Source organism: Scyliorhinus canicula, chromosome 4 (assembly GCF_902713615.1).
Source record: "Scyliorhinus canicula chromosome 4, sScyCan1.1, whole genome shotgun sequence".
Taxonomy (NCBI): Eukaryota; Metazoa; Chordata; class Chondrichthyes; order Carcharhiniformes; family Scyliorhinidae; genus Scyliorhinus; species Scyliorhinus canicula.
Window position 1 is genome coordinate 75,093,885 of NC_052149.1, and position 18,152 is coordinate 75,112,036.

Genomic DNA, 18,152 nt, shown 5'->3' on the forward strand with positions numbered 1-18,152 from the left:
GTTTTGGTTGTGCCTGCAGAAAGCATTCTCAACCGTATGACACCAGGGTGAAGTGTTAAAGTGATGGTAGTGGTTGGAGCAATTTTACATGATGGATTAAAAGCCAATACAAAAAGGTGTATTTACAACATTGATCAATATTTACTCGGCTGATTTGTTTTCTCTTTATAGTGTATTTGTTAAACATACCACTCATTAACTACTCTGAAATTGGGCTCATATCCTTGAGGCTATTGGGAGGGTTGATCCTTTGTCAACTCACGGTAAATTAGATTAGCAATTCTCTTTAGGATACACACATTCTCTATTTATAAAATGGGAACTACAATTTTTGGAAAACAAGTCAGTTGTTTAGCAGGATCTCATGGTCCTGTAAAGTACTTATTTATCAAAAGTATGATTTGAAACTAACTGGTCATTAATTTAACCTCAGTTTGGCACCATCATAAAGTAATCTTACAAACACAAACACTAAATACTCAAGTGTAATTCTCCTCAATGTATAATACAATAAAATAACTCATAATAGCGTAGGGGACATCGCCCCCCTTCACCACTGGCTCTTGGCAGAGTTGATGCTCGATGAGCCTGAGTTCCTGATCAGTGCCTGGCCAGCTGTAGGGATTGAGTACTGTTCAATAAGTGAATGGTAAGACAGAGATATCTCAACTTCTATACATCAAGTGATAGAACACACCATTCTCTTCTCATGATTCTCTCTCAGGCTGAAGCAAGCGGTTCTCAATCTTGGCATCCTGTCTGATACCGTGCTGAGCTTTAAACAACAATACAACACTGGGCCCTCGACAAAGTTGTGAAATAACACAACGCTACAGTTTTGGAAAATTGAGTGCGCAATTTTTTTGGAAAATTGAGTGTGCAATTTTAATGAAAAAACTCACCTTGAGTCCTGGATTAGCGATGAGACGCGTGTTGTCACTCAGATAAGCCGTGTAGTGTTCCACCATGCGTTTGGTCTCAGCTTGACTCAAGTGCTCAAATGGAGACGAAAAGCTGCCTGCAGACAGCATGACCGTGGGACTTTCTGCAAGAGAGGCAATCATAGCACTGTATTAAATATTAATATCACAAACATGAGACTTGTGATAATCATGCCTAAGAGACATCATTATGGTCTCGAGTTAATGAAGGCATAACCTTTCCAATGCTGAATGACACTAGATGCTAGGGGCCCATGATGATATGAAGTGCGAACAGAAAATGCTTTCCTTGAATAAAAGAATCACATCTGAATATGTGGGGAAAAACAATATATGCCCAAGAATGCTATTCAAGTTACTTAACATAACAGGTCATATTAACAACAGAAATGATGAATGTGAAACTTTCCATAATCTATTTTTCTAACAGTTTTTCACTTTCTATCAGAAAATGCTGGCTAGTGTTGGGGTATGGGTCCATGGGATGTCCTTCCGTACCTCATAGCGTTCCTCACGTATGGGCCTGGCATGTAGCACCAACAGAGTACCAGACTATGATTTTCTTTCCATTACACCAACAAAAAAACCATAAATCAACTAAACACTGCTCCTTGAAACTCCTCCTTCTATAAAGTATGAATATCGGGAATGAGAATGATTGGATAGTTTACTATCTTATGCTGTTCATGACATGACCATATGTCAAGACAGACAGCATGATGGAGAAGCAATAAATGAACAATGTATACCTCGTTACACAAATGAAACAATTACAGAAATTGAGGTCAAGTCACCATCAAGCATTTTTCATGTACTACCAGTAAACAGTTCAGAGTACAATTGGAGTAGGCCTGGATTAAGTAGCGCAGCTCCCTTCTTAGTTAAAGGTGACCCAAGGTGGTGAGCTGGTGTGTGTGTGTGTGTGGGGGGGGGGGGGGAGCAGCAAGGAATATCAGAAGTCACAAATCCACAAAAAAAATTTTTTTTTAATTAAATGTTTCTTACCCAGTGTTGCTAACTGTTTGAAGTGCAGGCAGGAGGTGGGCTGGCCCAGCAGATCCAATCGATGGTAGAGAAGCTTACTGCTTGGTGCTGTGTTCAAATTCTTCAGATGTTTAACTGGTACCTCAGGCTGCACCATCACTATACAGAGAATAAAGGATGTATCCTGCACCTGTGCAGACAGAAATGTCAAGAGTTTATTGATATTCATTTTGAATACAACTTCATTAGGGTAAACCTGTTGCATGATTTTCCGGAACTTCCACACAGCAGCATGGATGAAGAGATTTCACCGAATCATCAAATCCCTATATAAGCAATAAAACTTACCGCTGAATACATGGCAAGCATTGGTTAAAATAATACATTGAAAATGCCTGACTATTGAGAGGGCAACAGAAAATTGGACGAACTGACAAGGTCATTTCAGTTATGCACATGAAAAGGAATTAGAAAGACGGGGGGTGCAGTTGATGCATTCCTGAAATGCAAGCGATCCAAAGAGTTTAACCTTCAATAAAAATAAATGCAACGGCATTTGAAATAATTGCATGTTTTATCTTCACACAGTAACACTGGGCATTAATACATGGACCCATGTACGTTGACACTGTATTTATGTTCAAGAAGGATATTAGAAAACCGCCAACAGTTCTCTGGAACTCAATGCATTTATGTTATTTGGCAGGTTCTGCTGCATTCCAATCAACAACTCACACAAGGAAATCTATTTCTGGCTGAAGGACCTCCCCAAATAGCTGGGGAAGGTTTCGACAGGCCAATGAGGGGAAAGTATTTACATTCAGGTGAGCCATCATCACTTTGCCTACGAACTGAAAATTCTGGAGGCTATGTTTCTATTTGTCCCAGGTTCCTGCTGCTGGCACATCCATTTACTTAGAGATTTTGGCACATTTAAGACAACAGCACGTATTTCCCTTACAATCCTGCCACTGATCAATCAAGCTCCTGAAAGTGGCAGCGCAATGAGGTAAATGTAGCAGAAAATGGAAGGAACAGCTAGGAACAGCTATTTTCTGAACCTCTACATTGCACGTTGTAGCCATCTGGGATGGCCACTTCCAGATTACAAAATGGATGTTTGCAACGGCTATAGGGAAACGTGAACAGTGCTAAGAAAGCAGGCAGGCACAGAGCCTGGATGCGTATTGAGAAGGCAACTCCCAGACGAGACTGAAACTGTAGGTCAATTAGCATACTGATGGCCCATCTCCGGGAACAAAGGAATAACATTCAAGTAACTGATACTAAGGCAGACACCCCGGCGCCAGCAAGACACAAACAAAGCAAGGCCAACAGCCTCCTAAGACACGCCCAACCATCAGGGCACCCACCCTTTTATTGGTCAAGATCTTTACCGATGATCAAGATGCGGTCCAATTAATTGGGGCCAAGTTCAAGGCCCGCCCAAAAGCGCGCGAAGCCCCTTTGGGGATAAGAAGAAGCTCCCGAGAGAGAATCGCTCTCTTGGACTCAGCTCTCGAAGCGGAGAGACCCATCCACCAGCTGCAACAGAAGCAAGTAAGTCCAAGGTCAACGCTCGCCATCAGACGGTTGACCTTAGCTGTTCTCCTGTTACACCTTCGCACCCAACAGCCTCAGATCCGAACAACGGCCATTGTTCCTCTAACTGAGTGGGCACCTAAGTATAGGCGTTAGCGTGAGAGATAGTTTAGTTTATGGTATTTGTGCATGAGTAGAGATTATTGTGTGTAAATAAATAGTATTGACTTTGAACTAACTAACTGGTGCATTGGTTCTTTGATCAGTATTCGGGTTTGAACGTTGTGGCGGTATCTAAAGATACCTGGCGACTCTAGAGAAAAACATAATTAGGATTAAGGAAGGCGACCATATTTAGAGCCAGATAAACAGAGCAACAACGTTTGACATAAAGAATCCATTTTCATTCCAGAGTTTGAAAATTCAGAATTAGCCCAATAACTCAAGAATAGCACAATAAATATATTCAGTATATCATATTAAATATCAGCAATCACAATTTGCAAAAATATTTACCTGGATCAGATACTGAAGAGATATGTGAGTTGGCTACTTTTGTGAAAAATGCAATTGATTCAGCAAAGTTCTTTTGGTTTTAAACTGCAAACCCCATATCCTCAGATCAAAAAAAATAAATTCAAGGACATGTTCAACAAAGCATAACGTACCAACTTCCAGGCATAGCTGACATTGTAGGCCTCTTTGCTGATCTCTCGTAAACGATTTATGTGCCAAGACAAGGAGGAGTTTACAGGCACAGTAATAACCTGACTGCCCAAAGGGAGGCTGCATGGAGATAAGAAAGATAAATTATTTACATGTTTACAAATAACATTTCTATTGAAAAAAAAAATCTCCAAAAACACTTTTAGGATTGCTCGCAAAATTCAGACTGAGTCGTATTGTAAAGATGATACAGGCATGATTGTGGAGAAATAAGTCATATTGTGAAGAGTGAACAAAGTCGAATGGGAAATAAAATCAGAAAATGCTGGATAACCTCAGCAAGTGTGGCAGCATCTGAGAGCTTGGAAGCTGAGGTAAGTGTGGGAGTTTGAGAGAATAAATCTTAAAACTCTTGCCTTTTTAAAATTTAGCCCTAATTGCTGGTAATTGAGACATTTAAAATCTTCAAGGCCTAAGGAGAGTAAAAACAAGCTCTTCTGGTGGGAGAAATCAGTTACATGGAAATTTAAATAATCAAAGTGTAAGGAGAGGTGGGAGTACAGGTTAATGATGAGCGTAGCATTCAGAATAAATGTAATAAGTTAACAGCGCTAATAGAGATAAAGGGGTATGATTTGGTGATGATGGGCAGCACAGTGGTTTGCATTGCTGCCTACGGCGCTGATGACCCGGATTGCAATCCCGGCCCTGGGTCACTGACCGTGTGGAGTTTGCACATTCGCCCCGTGTCTGCGTGGGTTTCACCCCCACAGCCCAAAGATGTGCAGGGTGGGTAGATTGGCCACACTGAATTGCCCCTTAATTGGAAAAAAAATGGGTACTCTAAATTTTAAAAATAAATAAATAAATAAAATGATCTGGTGGTGATTATCATAGAATTTACAGTTCAGAAGGAGGCCATTCGGCCCATCAAGTCTGCACCGGCTCTTGGAAAGAGCACCCTACCCAAGGTCAACACCTCCACCCTAGCCCCATAACCCAGTAACCCCACCCAATATTAAGGGCAATTTTGGACACTAAGGGCAATTTATCATGGCCAATCCACCTAACCTGCACATCTTTGGACTGTGGGAGGAAACCGGAGCACCCGGAGGAAACCCATGCACACATGGGGAGGATGTGCAGACTCCGCACAGACAGTGAACCAAGCCGGAATCGAACCTGGGAGTGAAGCAATTGTGCTATCCACAATGCTACCGTGCTGCCCATCATCACAAAACTGAGACATGGTTACAAGGAGACCAGGTCTGGGAGTTGAATATCTAAGGGTACTCAGTGTTTCAGAAGGTTAGACTGAAAGGAAAAGGTGGTGGTGTAGCTTTGTTAGTAAAGGACGGGATGAGTGATGGAGTGAGAAATTATATTGCTACTGGAGATCAAGACATAGATTCAGTTTGGGTAGAAATAAGAAACAGCCAGCAAAGTTGCTGGTGGGAGTAATCTATCAGTCTCCTAATAAATAGTTCCACAGTAAAACACAACATAATGCAGGAAATACTGGGAGCTTGTAAGAAAGGTACAGCAATAATCATGGGTGACGTTAATATGCACATAGACTGGATTAATCAAATTGGAAAGGGTAACCTCTAGGAAGACTTCATAAAACGTATTAGACATTGTTTCTTGGAACAATAATGGTGTTGAACCAACCAGGGAGCAGGCTGTTTTGGATTTGGTATTGTGTAATGAGATGGGATTAATTAATGTCTTGTAGTAAAGGATCTTCTAGGGAAAAGTGATCAGTGCATGCTTGAGTTTCAATTCAATTTGAGGGCAAGCGTTCCGGTGTTAAATCAAGGTAATTACATAGGCACGAGGACAATTTTGCCCCGTGTAGACTGGGCAGAAAGACTAAAAGGTAGGATAGTTGATGAACAGTGGCAGACATTTAAGGAGATATTAAATTCCTCCCAACTGAAATATATTCCAGAGAGGAAGAAAAATTGTAAAAGGGGGAAAATGCATCCACGCTAAGCAAGGAGGTTAAAGATAACAAAGGCAAAAACTAAGGCATACCATATTGCAAAGGTCAGTGGCAGGCTGGAGGATTAGAAAACGCTTAAAGACGAACAGAGGGCTACAAAAAAAATTATGAAAGGAGCCAATGTAAGTTATGAAAGAAATCTAGTGCAAAATATAGAAATGGATTGCAAGAGAGTCGATAAGTATATAAAAAGGTATGGGGTAGGTCAATGTTGATCTCTTAGAGGACAAGACTGGGAAGTTAATAATAGGGAACACAGAAATGGCAGAAACACTAAATCAATATTTTACCTCAGTTTTCACAGTGGAAGACACAAGAACCTTCTCAATATTAACAAATAATGCAGAGGTTGTTGAAAAGGAAAAACTTAAAACAATCACCATCACTAGGGAAAAAATACTGAGCAAGCTATTGGGATTAAAAGGCAGACAAATATATCTATGGAAGTTTATGGCTGAAGACGCAGTATTGGTGGAGGTTGTTACGGCCAAGTGGGGGGAGGAGTTGGGTCTGGTGTTGGAAGATGGGGTGTGGAATGAGGCCTTGCAGAGGGTGAATGCCACGTCCTCTGTGCGAGGCTTGGCTTAATACAGCATAAGGTAGCACATCGGGCTCATTGACTAGGTCCAAGATGAGTAGGATTTTTGCAGGAGTGGAGGACAAGTGTGAGCGCTGTGGAAGAGGTTCGGCCAATCATGTGCACATGTTCTCGTTGTGTTCTAAGCTCGTAGGGTTCTGGGTCTCCTTCTTCAGTACCATGTTGGTGATTCTGAAAATTGAACTGGTGACCTGTCCTTTACGGGCCATATTTAGGGTGTCAGACTTGCTGGAGCTGCAGAGGGGAGCAGAGGGATGTCCTGGCCTTCGCTTGAAGGAGAGTGCTGATGGGATGGAGGTCAGCTTCTCCACCCAGTGCCTCAGTGCGGCTGGGGGATCTTATGGAGTTTCTAGGCCTTGAGAAAGTAAAGTACATGGAGAGCAGAGCAATTGAAGACAGTAGCTATTTATCTTCAAAGAGCTGGTCACTGTCAGTTGCTAGCGGGGTTGGGGGGGGGTGGGGGAGGAGAAGGGGGGTTGATACTTTTGTTTTTTTTCTATGGGAGGGAGGGGTTTGTGATTAGGGTGTTATGTTGTTTTGGTGTTGTGTATAAAATGGAAAATGTTTAAATAAAAATATATTTTGTAAAAGGCAGACAAGACCCCAGGGACTGATGGCCTAAATCCTAGGGTCTTAAAGGAAATGGTAGCAGAGATAGTGGAGGCATTGGGCGGCACGGTAGCACAGTGGTTAGCAATGTTGCTTCACAGTACCAGGGTCCTAGGTTTGTTTCCCGGCTTGGGTCACTGTGCGGAATCTGCATGTTCTCCCTGTGTCTGCGTGGGTTTCCTCCGGGTGCTCCGGTTTACTCCCACAAGTCCTGAAAGACGTGCTTGTTGGGTGAATTGGTCATTCTGAATTCTACCTCTGTCTACCCGAACGGGCGCGGGAATGTGGCGACAAGGGCATTTTCACAGTAACTTAACTGCAGTGTTAACGCAAGCCTACTTGCGGCAACAATAAAGATTATTATTATTAACATTCCTAAATTCCCTGGATTCTGTAAAGGTTCCAGTGGAAGGCTAATATAACACCCTATTCAAAAAAGGAAACATGTAGAAAATAGGAATCTATTACTAAAGTAGTAGTACAGGACATTTAGAAAGTCAAAATGGAATCCATCAGAATCAACATAGTTTTTTGAAGGGGAAATCATGTTTGATTAGTTTGCTGGAGTTCTTCGGAAACGTAACAAAGTGGATAATGAAAGTCTTGTGGATAGAATCAGAGAATTCCTACAGTGCAGAAAGTGGCCATTTAGGGGCTGTTTAGCACACAGCTAAATTGCTGGCTTTGAAAGCAGACCAAGCAGGCCAGCAGCACGGTTCGATTCCCGTAACAGCCTCCCCGAACAGGCGCCGGAATGTGGCGACTAGGGGCTTTTCACAGTAACTTCATTTGAAGCCTACTCGTGACAATAAGCGATTTTAATTTTTAGCCCATCTAGTATGTACCAACCCTCTGAAAGAGCACCTTACTACGCCTTGCTCCCCCGCCCCATCTTCATGATCCCACCCTACAAATCCCTGGACACTTAGGGGCAATTCAGCATGCCAATCAGCCTAATCTGCACATCTTTGGAATGTAGGACAAACAGGAACACCCGGAGGGAGCCCACACAGTCAGTGACCCAAGGCTGGATTTGAACCCAGGTCCCTGGCTTTGTGAGGCAGCAGCGCTAACCACTATGTCACCGTGCCGCCCTATGATGTTGTGTATCTGGACTTAGAGAAGGGATTTGATAAGGTGCTACACAAAAGGTTAACCTCACAAGATTGGAGGCATTATATTAGCTTGGATAGAGGAGTGGCTAACCAACAGACAGCAGAGAGACGGGATAAATGTGTCTTTTTCTGTTTGGCAAGTTGTCACTAATGGTGTGCCACTGGGTTCGGTTCTCAGCCCCAAATATATACCATCTATATTAATGACTGAGATGCAGAAATAGAATGTACTGTAGCCAAATTTGCAGATGACACTGAAATAGGTGGGAAAGCAAGTTGCAATGAGGAAATTAGAAATTTACAAATAGATACAAATTGATTAGGTTAGGTGAGTAGGCCAAAGTTTGGCAGATGGAGCATAATGTGGGTAAATATGAGGTTAAGAGGAATAAAAATACAACTTATTACCTAACTGGAATGAAACTTCAATATTCGTAAGTGCAGAAGTTAGTATGTAGATAATAAGAAAGGCAAATTAAATTTTGACGTTCATTGCTAATGGAATAGAGTATAAAAGTAGGGGAGTGCTGTTGCAACCATATAGGTCATTGGTGAGACCGTATCTGGAGTATCACACATAGTTTTGGTCCTCTTACTTGAGGAAGGATGTAAATGCATTAGAGGCGGTTCAGAAAAGGGTTACTAGATTGATTCCTGAGGTAAGGACTTGTCTCATGAAGTGGAGATTCCGTCACTGGACTGGGGTGGGCACAGTAAGAAGTCTCACAATACCAGGTTAAAGTCCAACAGGTTTATTTGAAAGCACAAGCTTTTGGATCGCTACTCATTTATCAGGTGAAGTGGAGGCAGGTTCACAATCACAACACATCTAATATATATATAAATAGATATAGAGAGAGGAGAGACACAATTGCAAGATAATTACAGATTGTAGTCCCTGAAGATAGCATTTAATGTACAGGATGCTCGTCTGCTTGTTACATTTGTTCCTGCCTAGTAACAAGGGTGGGGCCTTCATAGTGTCATGTTAGGTCACCAGATCAGTTCAAGGGTGATGTGAACAGCACTTCTTGAATGGTTAGTTATAATCTGTGAGCCATCAAGTGTCCCAAGATGAGGAACAAAGACAAAAGGGACAGAACAGATCTCGGTTAATAAAAAAAGAAGCAAATAAACAGTCTCCAAGTAAGAGGAATGGTTAGGTGGAGCAGATTTTAAGTGAAGTGGACTCAAGAGAAGTCCTGAAAATCCAAGAAGGTAGACGAAGAGCAGCAGAAGGTTGGTGGCTCTGTGCTGTGAGGGCAGAATTACCTCGTTGGAGCAGTGGTGTTCTGTTTAGCGCAGCCAAAGAACTGAAATCGTGCTTGTGAGCTAGTGCCTGAGTATACTCGGGAATCCAGGGTGATAACATTTTGGAAGGCGAGACTGAAACTTTGAGGTGAGCTGTTATTGAAGCCTTCCAGTTTAAAAAAAAATCTTTATTGTTACAAGTAGGCGTACATTAATGCTGCAATGAAGCTACTGTGAAAAGAACTTGTCGCCACATTCCGGCGCCTGTTCGGGTACACAGAGGGAGAATTCAGAATGTCCAAATTACCTAACAGCACATCTTCTGGGACAGTTGGAGCGACCTTTTGGACAGAATTCTGAGGCAAGACCGTTGAAGGTGAAAATTGGAAATCCCTGTGAGAAAGGCCAGGTTTCAATGAGATTGGTTGGCTCACAGTGCCACTAAAGTCAAGCTGGGTTCTTGAGAAATCGATGAAATCTGTTTTGGTCACATTCTGTAGTGTGGTGTGTTTGTCCACAGTTTGCTTGTTAATTCACATGTACCTCATATTACCCTGAATGCGACAGTGATATTGTGAAGATTTATCTTTCTGAACTTGTAAAGTTTATTTTTGTTTGTTTAAAATCCGTGAAATCTTGTGGCTTTATTGACTTAGTAAGCACCTTGAATCATACATTTTTGTCTACTTCAAACAAAATGTTATTGGCCCCAACTGGATCGCCCCCATAACAGAACATCATTAAAATCAAATAAATCACTTTGGTAGGCACATGGTTCCTCTCCAAGTCAGTGATCTGAGGAAATGGAGACTTAAAGTGCTGCATTTCCAATGGAGTAGCTAAGTTGGCCCCCTTTGAGAACAGCTCACAATACAAATCAAGAAATGCCCTGGTCTGGGTTGCTAACATTTCACAATATGCTTAAGCATGAAGCCATTAGAAGAGCCATTTGTTCTGCATAATAACCAACTCTACCTCCTTCTCATACGAACAGACAAATTAGGAGCAGGAGTACCCTCATGGCCCCTCGATCCTGCTCCACCATTCAATAAGATCACGATTGATCTGATTGTAACTTAAGCCCCACATTTCCTCCTACTCGTGATAACTTTTCACCCCTTGCTGATTTAGAATAGATGTACCCATGCCTTAGAAAGACTCTGCTTCCACTGCCATTTGAGGCAAAGAGTTCCAAAGACTCACGATCTTATGAAAGAAAAATATTCTCCTAATTTGATGTTTCCCATGGTGGGGGTGTCCAGAACCAGGGGTCACAGTTTGAGAATACATGGTAGACCATTTGGGATAGGGATGAGGATAAATGTCTTCAGCTAGAGAATGGTGAGCTATCGAATTAGTCACCACAGAAAGTACTTGAGGCCAAAACATTGTGTGTTTTCAAGAAACAGGGGGGCATAGGGATCAAAGGGTATTGGGGAGGGGCAAAGACGCAGGATTAGGCTATTGAATTGGATGATCAGCCATGTTCATAATGAATGGTGGAGCAGGCGCAAAGGTCTGAATGGCCTCCTCTAACTCCTATTTTCTATGTTTCTAATGTCTATATTAAATGGGTCACCCTTTCTTTTTAAACAGTGACCCCTAGTTCTAGATTCTCCAACAAGAGGAAACATCCTCTCCACATCCATCCTTTCAAGACTCCTCAGAATTTTATATATTTCAAGCAAGTCGCCTCTTACTCTTCTAAAATCTAGCAGACACAAGTCTAGCATGTCAAAACATTCCTCATAAAACAAACCTATCCATTCCAGGTATTAGTCTAATAAACTATCTTTGAATTGCTTCCTATAAGTTGCTTTTTATAAATAAGGAGGCCAATACTGTACACAGAACCCCAGATGTAATCTCACCAATGCCCCGTATAACTGAAGTATAACCTCCCTACTTTTATATAGTTTCTCTTTCAATAAACAATAACATTCTATTTGCTTTAATTACTTGCTGTACCTGCATATTAGCCTTTTGCGATTCAAGCATTAACACACCCAGAGCTTTCTGCATCCTCTCACTATTTAGATAATATGCTTTTTTAAATTCTTCTGTCAAGATGTACAATGTTATATTTTCCCACATTATACTCCATTTCTTTGCCCATTCACTTAACCTATCTACATATCTTTGTAGCCTCCTTGTGTCCTCTTCATAACTTACTTTCCGGCCACCTTTGTGCCATCAGCAAATTTAGGAACCCTACCTTTGTCCCTTCACCCAAGTCATTTAAATGAGTTATAAAAAGTTGAGGTCCCAGCACTGATTCATGTGACACATCACTTGATATATATTGCCACCAAAAAATAACCAATTTATGCCCACCGTTTACTGTTGGCTAGCCAATCTTCTATCCTTGCTGATAAATTACCCCTACATCATGAGTTTTTACTTACTGCAATATCCTTTGATTTAGTACCTCATTAAATTACTTCTGGAAATCTAAATTTAGTACATCCAATTGTTCCCCTTTATCCACAGCACATGTTCAACATACTTTTTCAAAGAATTCCAACAAGTTAGTTAAACATGATTTCCCACTCACAAAACCATTTTAAATCTGTTTAAGTATCTTGAATTTTGCTATTATTTTTTTATTAGTAGCTTCTAACATTTTCCCTATGATTGATGTTAAGCTAACTGGGTTAAACTTTCCTGCTATCCGGCACCCTCCCTTTTTAAATAAAGAGGTTACATTCACTATTTTCCAATCCAACAAGATCTTCCCTGAATCGGCGAAATTTTGAAAACTAAGACCAATACATCAACTATCTCACATGGCATTTCTTTTAAGGCCCAAGGCTGAAATCCTTCAGGATCTGGGGACTTGTCAATCGGCCGTTCCACTTCCCTGTTGATTGTAACATTTGAGTTCCTCTCTCCCTTCCATTCCAGACTTGCAGCTATTTCTGGGATGTTACTTGTATCCTCTTTAGTAAAGTCAGATGCAAAATACCTGTTCAATTCACCTGTCAACTCCTTATTTTCCATTACTAATTTCCCAAGCTCAGTCTCTAGAGGATCAACATTCACTTTGTTAACTTTTCTTTTTAAAATATCTATAGAAATTCTTACCATTTGTCTTTATATTTCCAGCTAGTTTTCTCTTGTACTCAATTTGTCCTTCCTGATCAATCTTATAGTCAACATTTGCTGTTTTTATATTCTGCCCAATCTTCTGACCTGCCACCAATCTGTGCACAACTATAGACATTTCCTTTAAGTTCGATGCTATCTTTAATTTTTTTTTAAAAACGACTATGGATGATAGGCTCTCTCCTTGAATGTTTTTTTGCGTTGAAATCTATTCTTTTGGCAAAATGCATTACCTGAGAATGTTTTGCCTGACCAGTTGAAATCTTGGAATATTTTCATAGTGTATAATGTCAGTGTGAAGTGGGGGCTCTGTTAGCAGGTACGGCCTAGTCAAGGACGGATGCATTAGAGTGTAACCTGAAACAGAAAGCAAAAGTAGTTGAAGAGTTTAGTGGTAGTCTACAAGACTGTGAACACTATGTTTACAAATAAGAGTGTTCACAGTTGTTTCCAGTATTCACAAACAAAAGATGATTAATATCTGACAAACCAGCTACAGGTGAAATGAAGCAATGACAAGATAATTAAATTGACCCCGACTCCTTACTGCTGATTAAGTCTGGAACAACCACTTTTTAAAAAATGACCTCTTGTGCCCTGTCCATGTTACAGAGAGATCTGTAATCTGCTTGAACTCCTTGTGCTATGGAATTTAGTCCTCTTGCTTTGTGACTGTAAAAACACAGAAATCTCTGCGCCCATGTAGGCAGATAACGTTGGCCAGTTAAGCCAATACTAATTACAGGTATAATTACATCTCCCTTACCTTTATTATCTATTAAGAATGTGTAGGAGGCTGAAGAATCACGATAGTAAGTTACATCTTCCAAAATGTATGCCAAATTCACGTCTACTCCCACAATTCCCAGCAGCATGTTTCCAAAGTAGCAGGGCTTGCTGACAGTCATTATCAATCCTGTGAAGATTAATCAGAAAAATATATGATTTATCACGTTGGACAAATATAAAATGATTAGGGGGTGAGGTGAAGTGGTAGGACGTGGGAATGGCAAAGAGGAAGGATTCTCTGAGAAGATAAGATATGTTTTCTGAATAGGCTCCATGATGATCAGCAATCTTTCGGTACCTTGCTGAAGTGGCTATCAATGGCTATTGGTGAGTCTAAATTGAGTGTCAGCAACTCATTTGTTCATGGAGGATACCACAGCAAACCTTCATAATAACCTATATCAAGGCTGACATTTAAGTATAGCATCGAGGGGGTCCTGCACTGTTGCAAGTGCCACCTTTCACATGAGATAGCAAAATGAGATTCGGTGTGTGTTCTCAGGTGGACTCCATGGCACTATTTGAAGAAGTGCGGGGAGTTTTCCTGATCTCTTGGCCTACATTTATCTTTCAACTAATACCGTAAAAATAGATTATCTGGTGATCATTGATCGGTCTGTGAGACTTTACTTTGCACAAGCTGGTTGGTCTCTTTAGTTAATAAACTGTGACTGTACTTTTAAAAAATGCACTTAATTGGCTGTGAAGCATCATGTAACAGCTTGATGTTTGAAAGGCTTTTTATAAATGCAATTTTACTTTCTTTTCCCATTTCTAGTAGAGCTAAAAGGACTGTAATCATAAGTGTGAACTCGGAATAATCTTCACTTTCCTTAAACAATCATTTGTTTATTAAAAATTTAAATTTTGTGTACCCAATTCAATTCTTTTCCAATTAAGGGGCAATTTAGCGTGGCCAATTCACCTACCCTCACATCTTTTTGGATTGTGAGGGCGAGACCTACGCAGACACGGAGAGAATGTGCAAACTTCACATGGACAGTGACCCGGGATTGAACCCGGGTGCTCAGCGCCGTGAGGCAGCAGTACTAACCACTGCGCTAACATGCCGCAATTATAGCATCTCCCAAGTTCAATAATTTAGAATTAGGCTGACACGCAAACTGGAAGTTTTCATTCTGCATGGCTCAGTACAATACTAACTGAGTGGTTAATTGGGACCTTATTGGTTTTGAATGTTTCATCTGAAATTGGGTGGCAGTCTGTACCACTTTACTGGCATTGACAAAAGGCCCATCTGCTCAAAGAGTGATCTCTGTCCTTCCTGACTTGCCTCATCAGGCAGGCAAAGCGAAACAGAGAAGGAGAGAAAGCACCAATTTAATGAAAAGAAAAGAACAGCACTCACCATCACCCATTTCATCAGTGTACGGCAGACTAAACACAGCCTCATCTATCATTCGATTTGGCAGATTTGTGTAAAAGCGTCCTACAGTGGTCTCCAGGTTACTTAGCTGGTTCAAAACCATCATTGTCCCTTTTATAATAGGAAGTGATGTGCGATCAGGAACTCCGTACTTTGCCGAATTCTGTTCTGCCAGATCCCGAAGAAAGGCGAGCTCCTTCAAACCAGTTACACCCTCTAAAATAAGATTATTATTAACTAGAAATTGTCACACCATTAAAATAGCATGTGAGATTTTAGTCTATTCTCTACATATTCTATGAGAAAACAAAATGGGAAGAAACAAATGACTTGAATAAACTCTCTCACTGTTATATTATTTCCCATTTTTGTTGTAGATGCCGGGCATTGGGTCACCCATCCATCTTTCCCTCGATCCTAGGAAGCACCTATCCTCAACAGCTCATAGTGGCATGCTTGCAATTAGGAATTCAATTTAGAGGGTTGCAACCTGTTTTTGCAGTTTACAGCTCCATAAAATAAATATATTCTTTGCAAAAAATTGTTTGACTACAAAGTTCTGAAAACTCACAGCAGAAAGTAAACTTGTTCTATCAAATATCTTTTCCAAATGGCCACACTCTACACCTAAACTTGATCCATTTCCTGCAACCATGTGGCCTAATAATGTCCACAGCAATGTTCATCAGCACAAAGCACCAGTTCTCCAAGTAATCGAATTGAGCTCATCACTGGTAACTATTGTCTCCCGTGTTAATGCTCTGCAGCGAAACCGAGTGTTGTCTCTAGGGTGCAAGCCTGGTCAAAATTTATGGAGACTCGGGAATGCCCAAACATCAGCAGTGGCCCACTCTTGACCTCCCCAGTTCAGTCCAAAGGAATGCAAAGCTCTACACTTAGCAAGAGCTTCATTGCCAGATTTTCCAAAAAGATTACATATTTAGATATTAGTCTGCCTTTAGGCTCCACTCCCATTTTGTCAGGGTTTACTCCCATAGCCTTCAACTCTCCTGAGGTACCCACAAGGCAGTACAGCTATTCGCCATAGCTGGGAGTTTGGTTCTTCAATGGCATGGCATGTCCACATGCCAATGAGCCTGCTTGGCTGGGGTACAAACATCTCCCAGGTACCTCTGAGCCTTTAGCCTGAGTCTGCGAGCAGCCCAGTTTCCATGTGTCACCGTGAGAAGGCACAGCTGAGGACTTGCTGTTGGAGAGGCTGTACACAGGGAGAGACATGCATATTTTCTCTCTTTTCCATACTGCTCCTAGCCAGTGTTTGGACAGAAAATGAGAAGCAAACTACCACATAAAAACCGAAAGCATACTAACTCTCTTCACCACACACTGGACACATTACATTGACCTGTTGAACACATCAATTCTGATAAGGCCGTTGCAAACTTTCCAGAACTTGCCCAGCCGTATGTATTGATCGGAGAGGAGGTTGTTGAACTAAATAAAACTTAAGTTCTGGCTCCCTGAGGAGCAGCGGAATTAATTTATATTTTTATTCAGCCCCAGGAAGAGCTTCTGGTTGCTGAGTTACAGTAGCATGAAGCTATTCAAACATCTGCCAACAGATCAGTGTAACATCTGGGCAGCGCCCTTAGTAGCATGGGCTGGCTGTACTAAGCAGGAGATTTTTTGAGAGTGTCCATAGCCTATGCAATGGGCAACTGGGAATTCTGCTCTTTTGTAATTATCTCAGTGGATCAAGATCCAATAGAATTTCAACTACAGCGATGTTATGAGAGATAGGGAGAAAATCAGGAAAGAGTGTAAGCCCTAGAAAAGTCTTCCAGGTCTGTCGGGAATGCGCAAGTATAAATATTGATTAAATCTTTTGCAGCATTTGTCCTCTGACAAGCTGCTAGAACCATAAGTAAACCAGTTTCTCACCATTCATGAGTGCATAAGTAAGGATCATCACAGAGTTATTAAGATGCCCATTTTCCTCACTGATAACACTCAGGGTTTCCTTCTTCTCTTCTTCAGAGGAGTCCTTTGAAGTGATGCCAGATGACAGATAGATTATCACCATGTCAGTGGCTGTGGTTTAAAGAAAAATCTTTTAATTTACAATTACCTTATTCTTACCCACATCCCAGCAGTTATTTGTTTCCATAACCTTCTACCAATTAAAGGATTCCAATGGCTACATGGCTAAAGGCACTGAATTGACTGTCACTAAATTGCAGTGTTTACCACCAAACTTCAAAGAACAACAGGGTTTTAGATTTGATCTCTGATCTGTGTCAAGCTAGCTGATTCAGTTGGAGGAATATGACTGACCTCGGATCCATCATATCACGGTTAGATATAAACCAAATCTCTTTTGATTCAGTCCAACAATGTGCCTTAGCTCAAACTTGAGACAAGTTTACCCTCTTTGTAACAAAATGACGTTCAAATTGCCCACATCAAAATAGCCTTTAGTCGTTCTCATAATGTTACAGCTAATTATTGCTGGAAAAAAACGGAGACATGTTGAAGCTTTTTGTCTTATAAGGGGGGAAAACACAATTTATAGAGCATGAGAAGAGAATGCTAATTGTTTGGCAAGTGGACGCTGATTGGTAGAGGCATTGTCATGGGGAATGCACCAGTTGATAGTGACTGACAGATAATTGCCGAGCAATGTTTGAAATTTAAACTTTCTCAGAGGAGCTATTGAATTACATTCACCTCACTGCATCATCCACAGCAAAACAGTTTAGCGGTAAGGAAGTGATTACACATGAATTTTCACTACAATCGCACTACCCAGGATTCCACTAACTGAAGTGTTCTCAACAATACTTTCAAGTATAATAGGAACTGGATATTGATGAGCATTTCATTGCTTAAGTTACCCAAATTTAATTAATTAGCCTTAACACAAAAATAATTTATTCTGACACTGATCCATGTAAAAAAAATTTAAAAAGAGAATAAGAATTTGAAAACAACCCATTTAAAGCTGGGCTTCACCATTGTTTGGTGGGCAGAGTGAAGCTCTCAGTTCCTGAGATGCTTGGTTATCGTTGTCAAGCAACAAACTGGAACATCCTTTAAACTGGTAATGGACTGTACTCTCGTAATGGGAGCAAAATCCCTACCCAAGGTCTCTGCATTCTCTAACACAGCGGTTTCTTTGCGCGAGACCCCCTTCTATAAA

The 18,152-nt window shown here is 41.0% G+C and overlaps 1 protein-coding gene across 2 annotated transcripts in view; it reads right to left on the reverse strand.

Moving 5' to 3' along the window:
- Positions 1-18,152, reverse strand: part of cachd1 (cache domain containing 1) — a 191,806-nt gene that overhangs the window by 35,474 nt on the left and 138,180 nt on the right. For both annotated transcript variants that reach the window (XM_038794480.1, XM_038794481.1), the window contains 7 exons: positions 16,895-17,044; positions 14,975-15,208; positions 13,583-13,732; positions 13,050-13,173; positions 4,136-4,253; positions 1,947-2,115; positions 903-1,045 (listed from right to left, as the gene is read on the reverse strand). In XM_038794480.1, the coding sequence (XP_038650408.1) occupies positions 903-1,045; positions 1,947-2,115; positions 4,136-4,253; positions 13,050-13,173; positions 13,583-13,732; positions 14,975-15,208; positions 16,895-17,044 (1,088 nt within the window). The remainder of the gene's footprint in view (positions 1-902; positions 1,046-1,946; positions 2,116-4,135; positions 4,254-13,049; positions 13,174-13,582; positions 13,733-14,974; positions 15,209-16,894; positions 17,045-18,152) is intronic.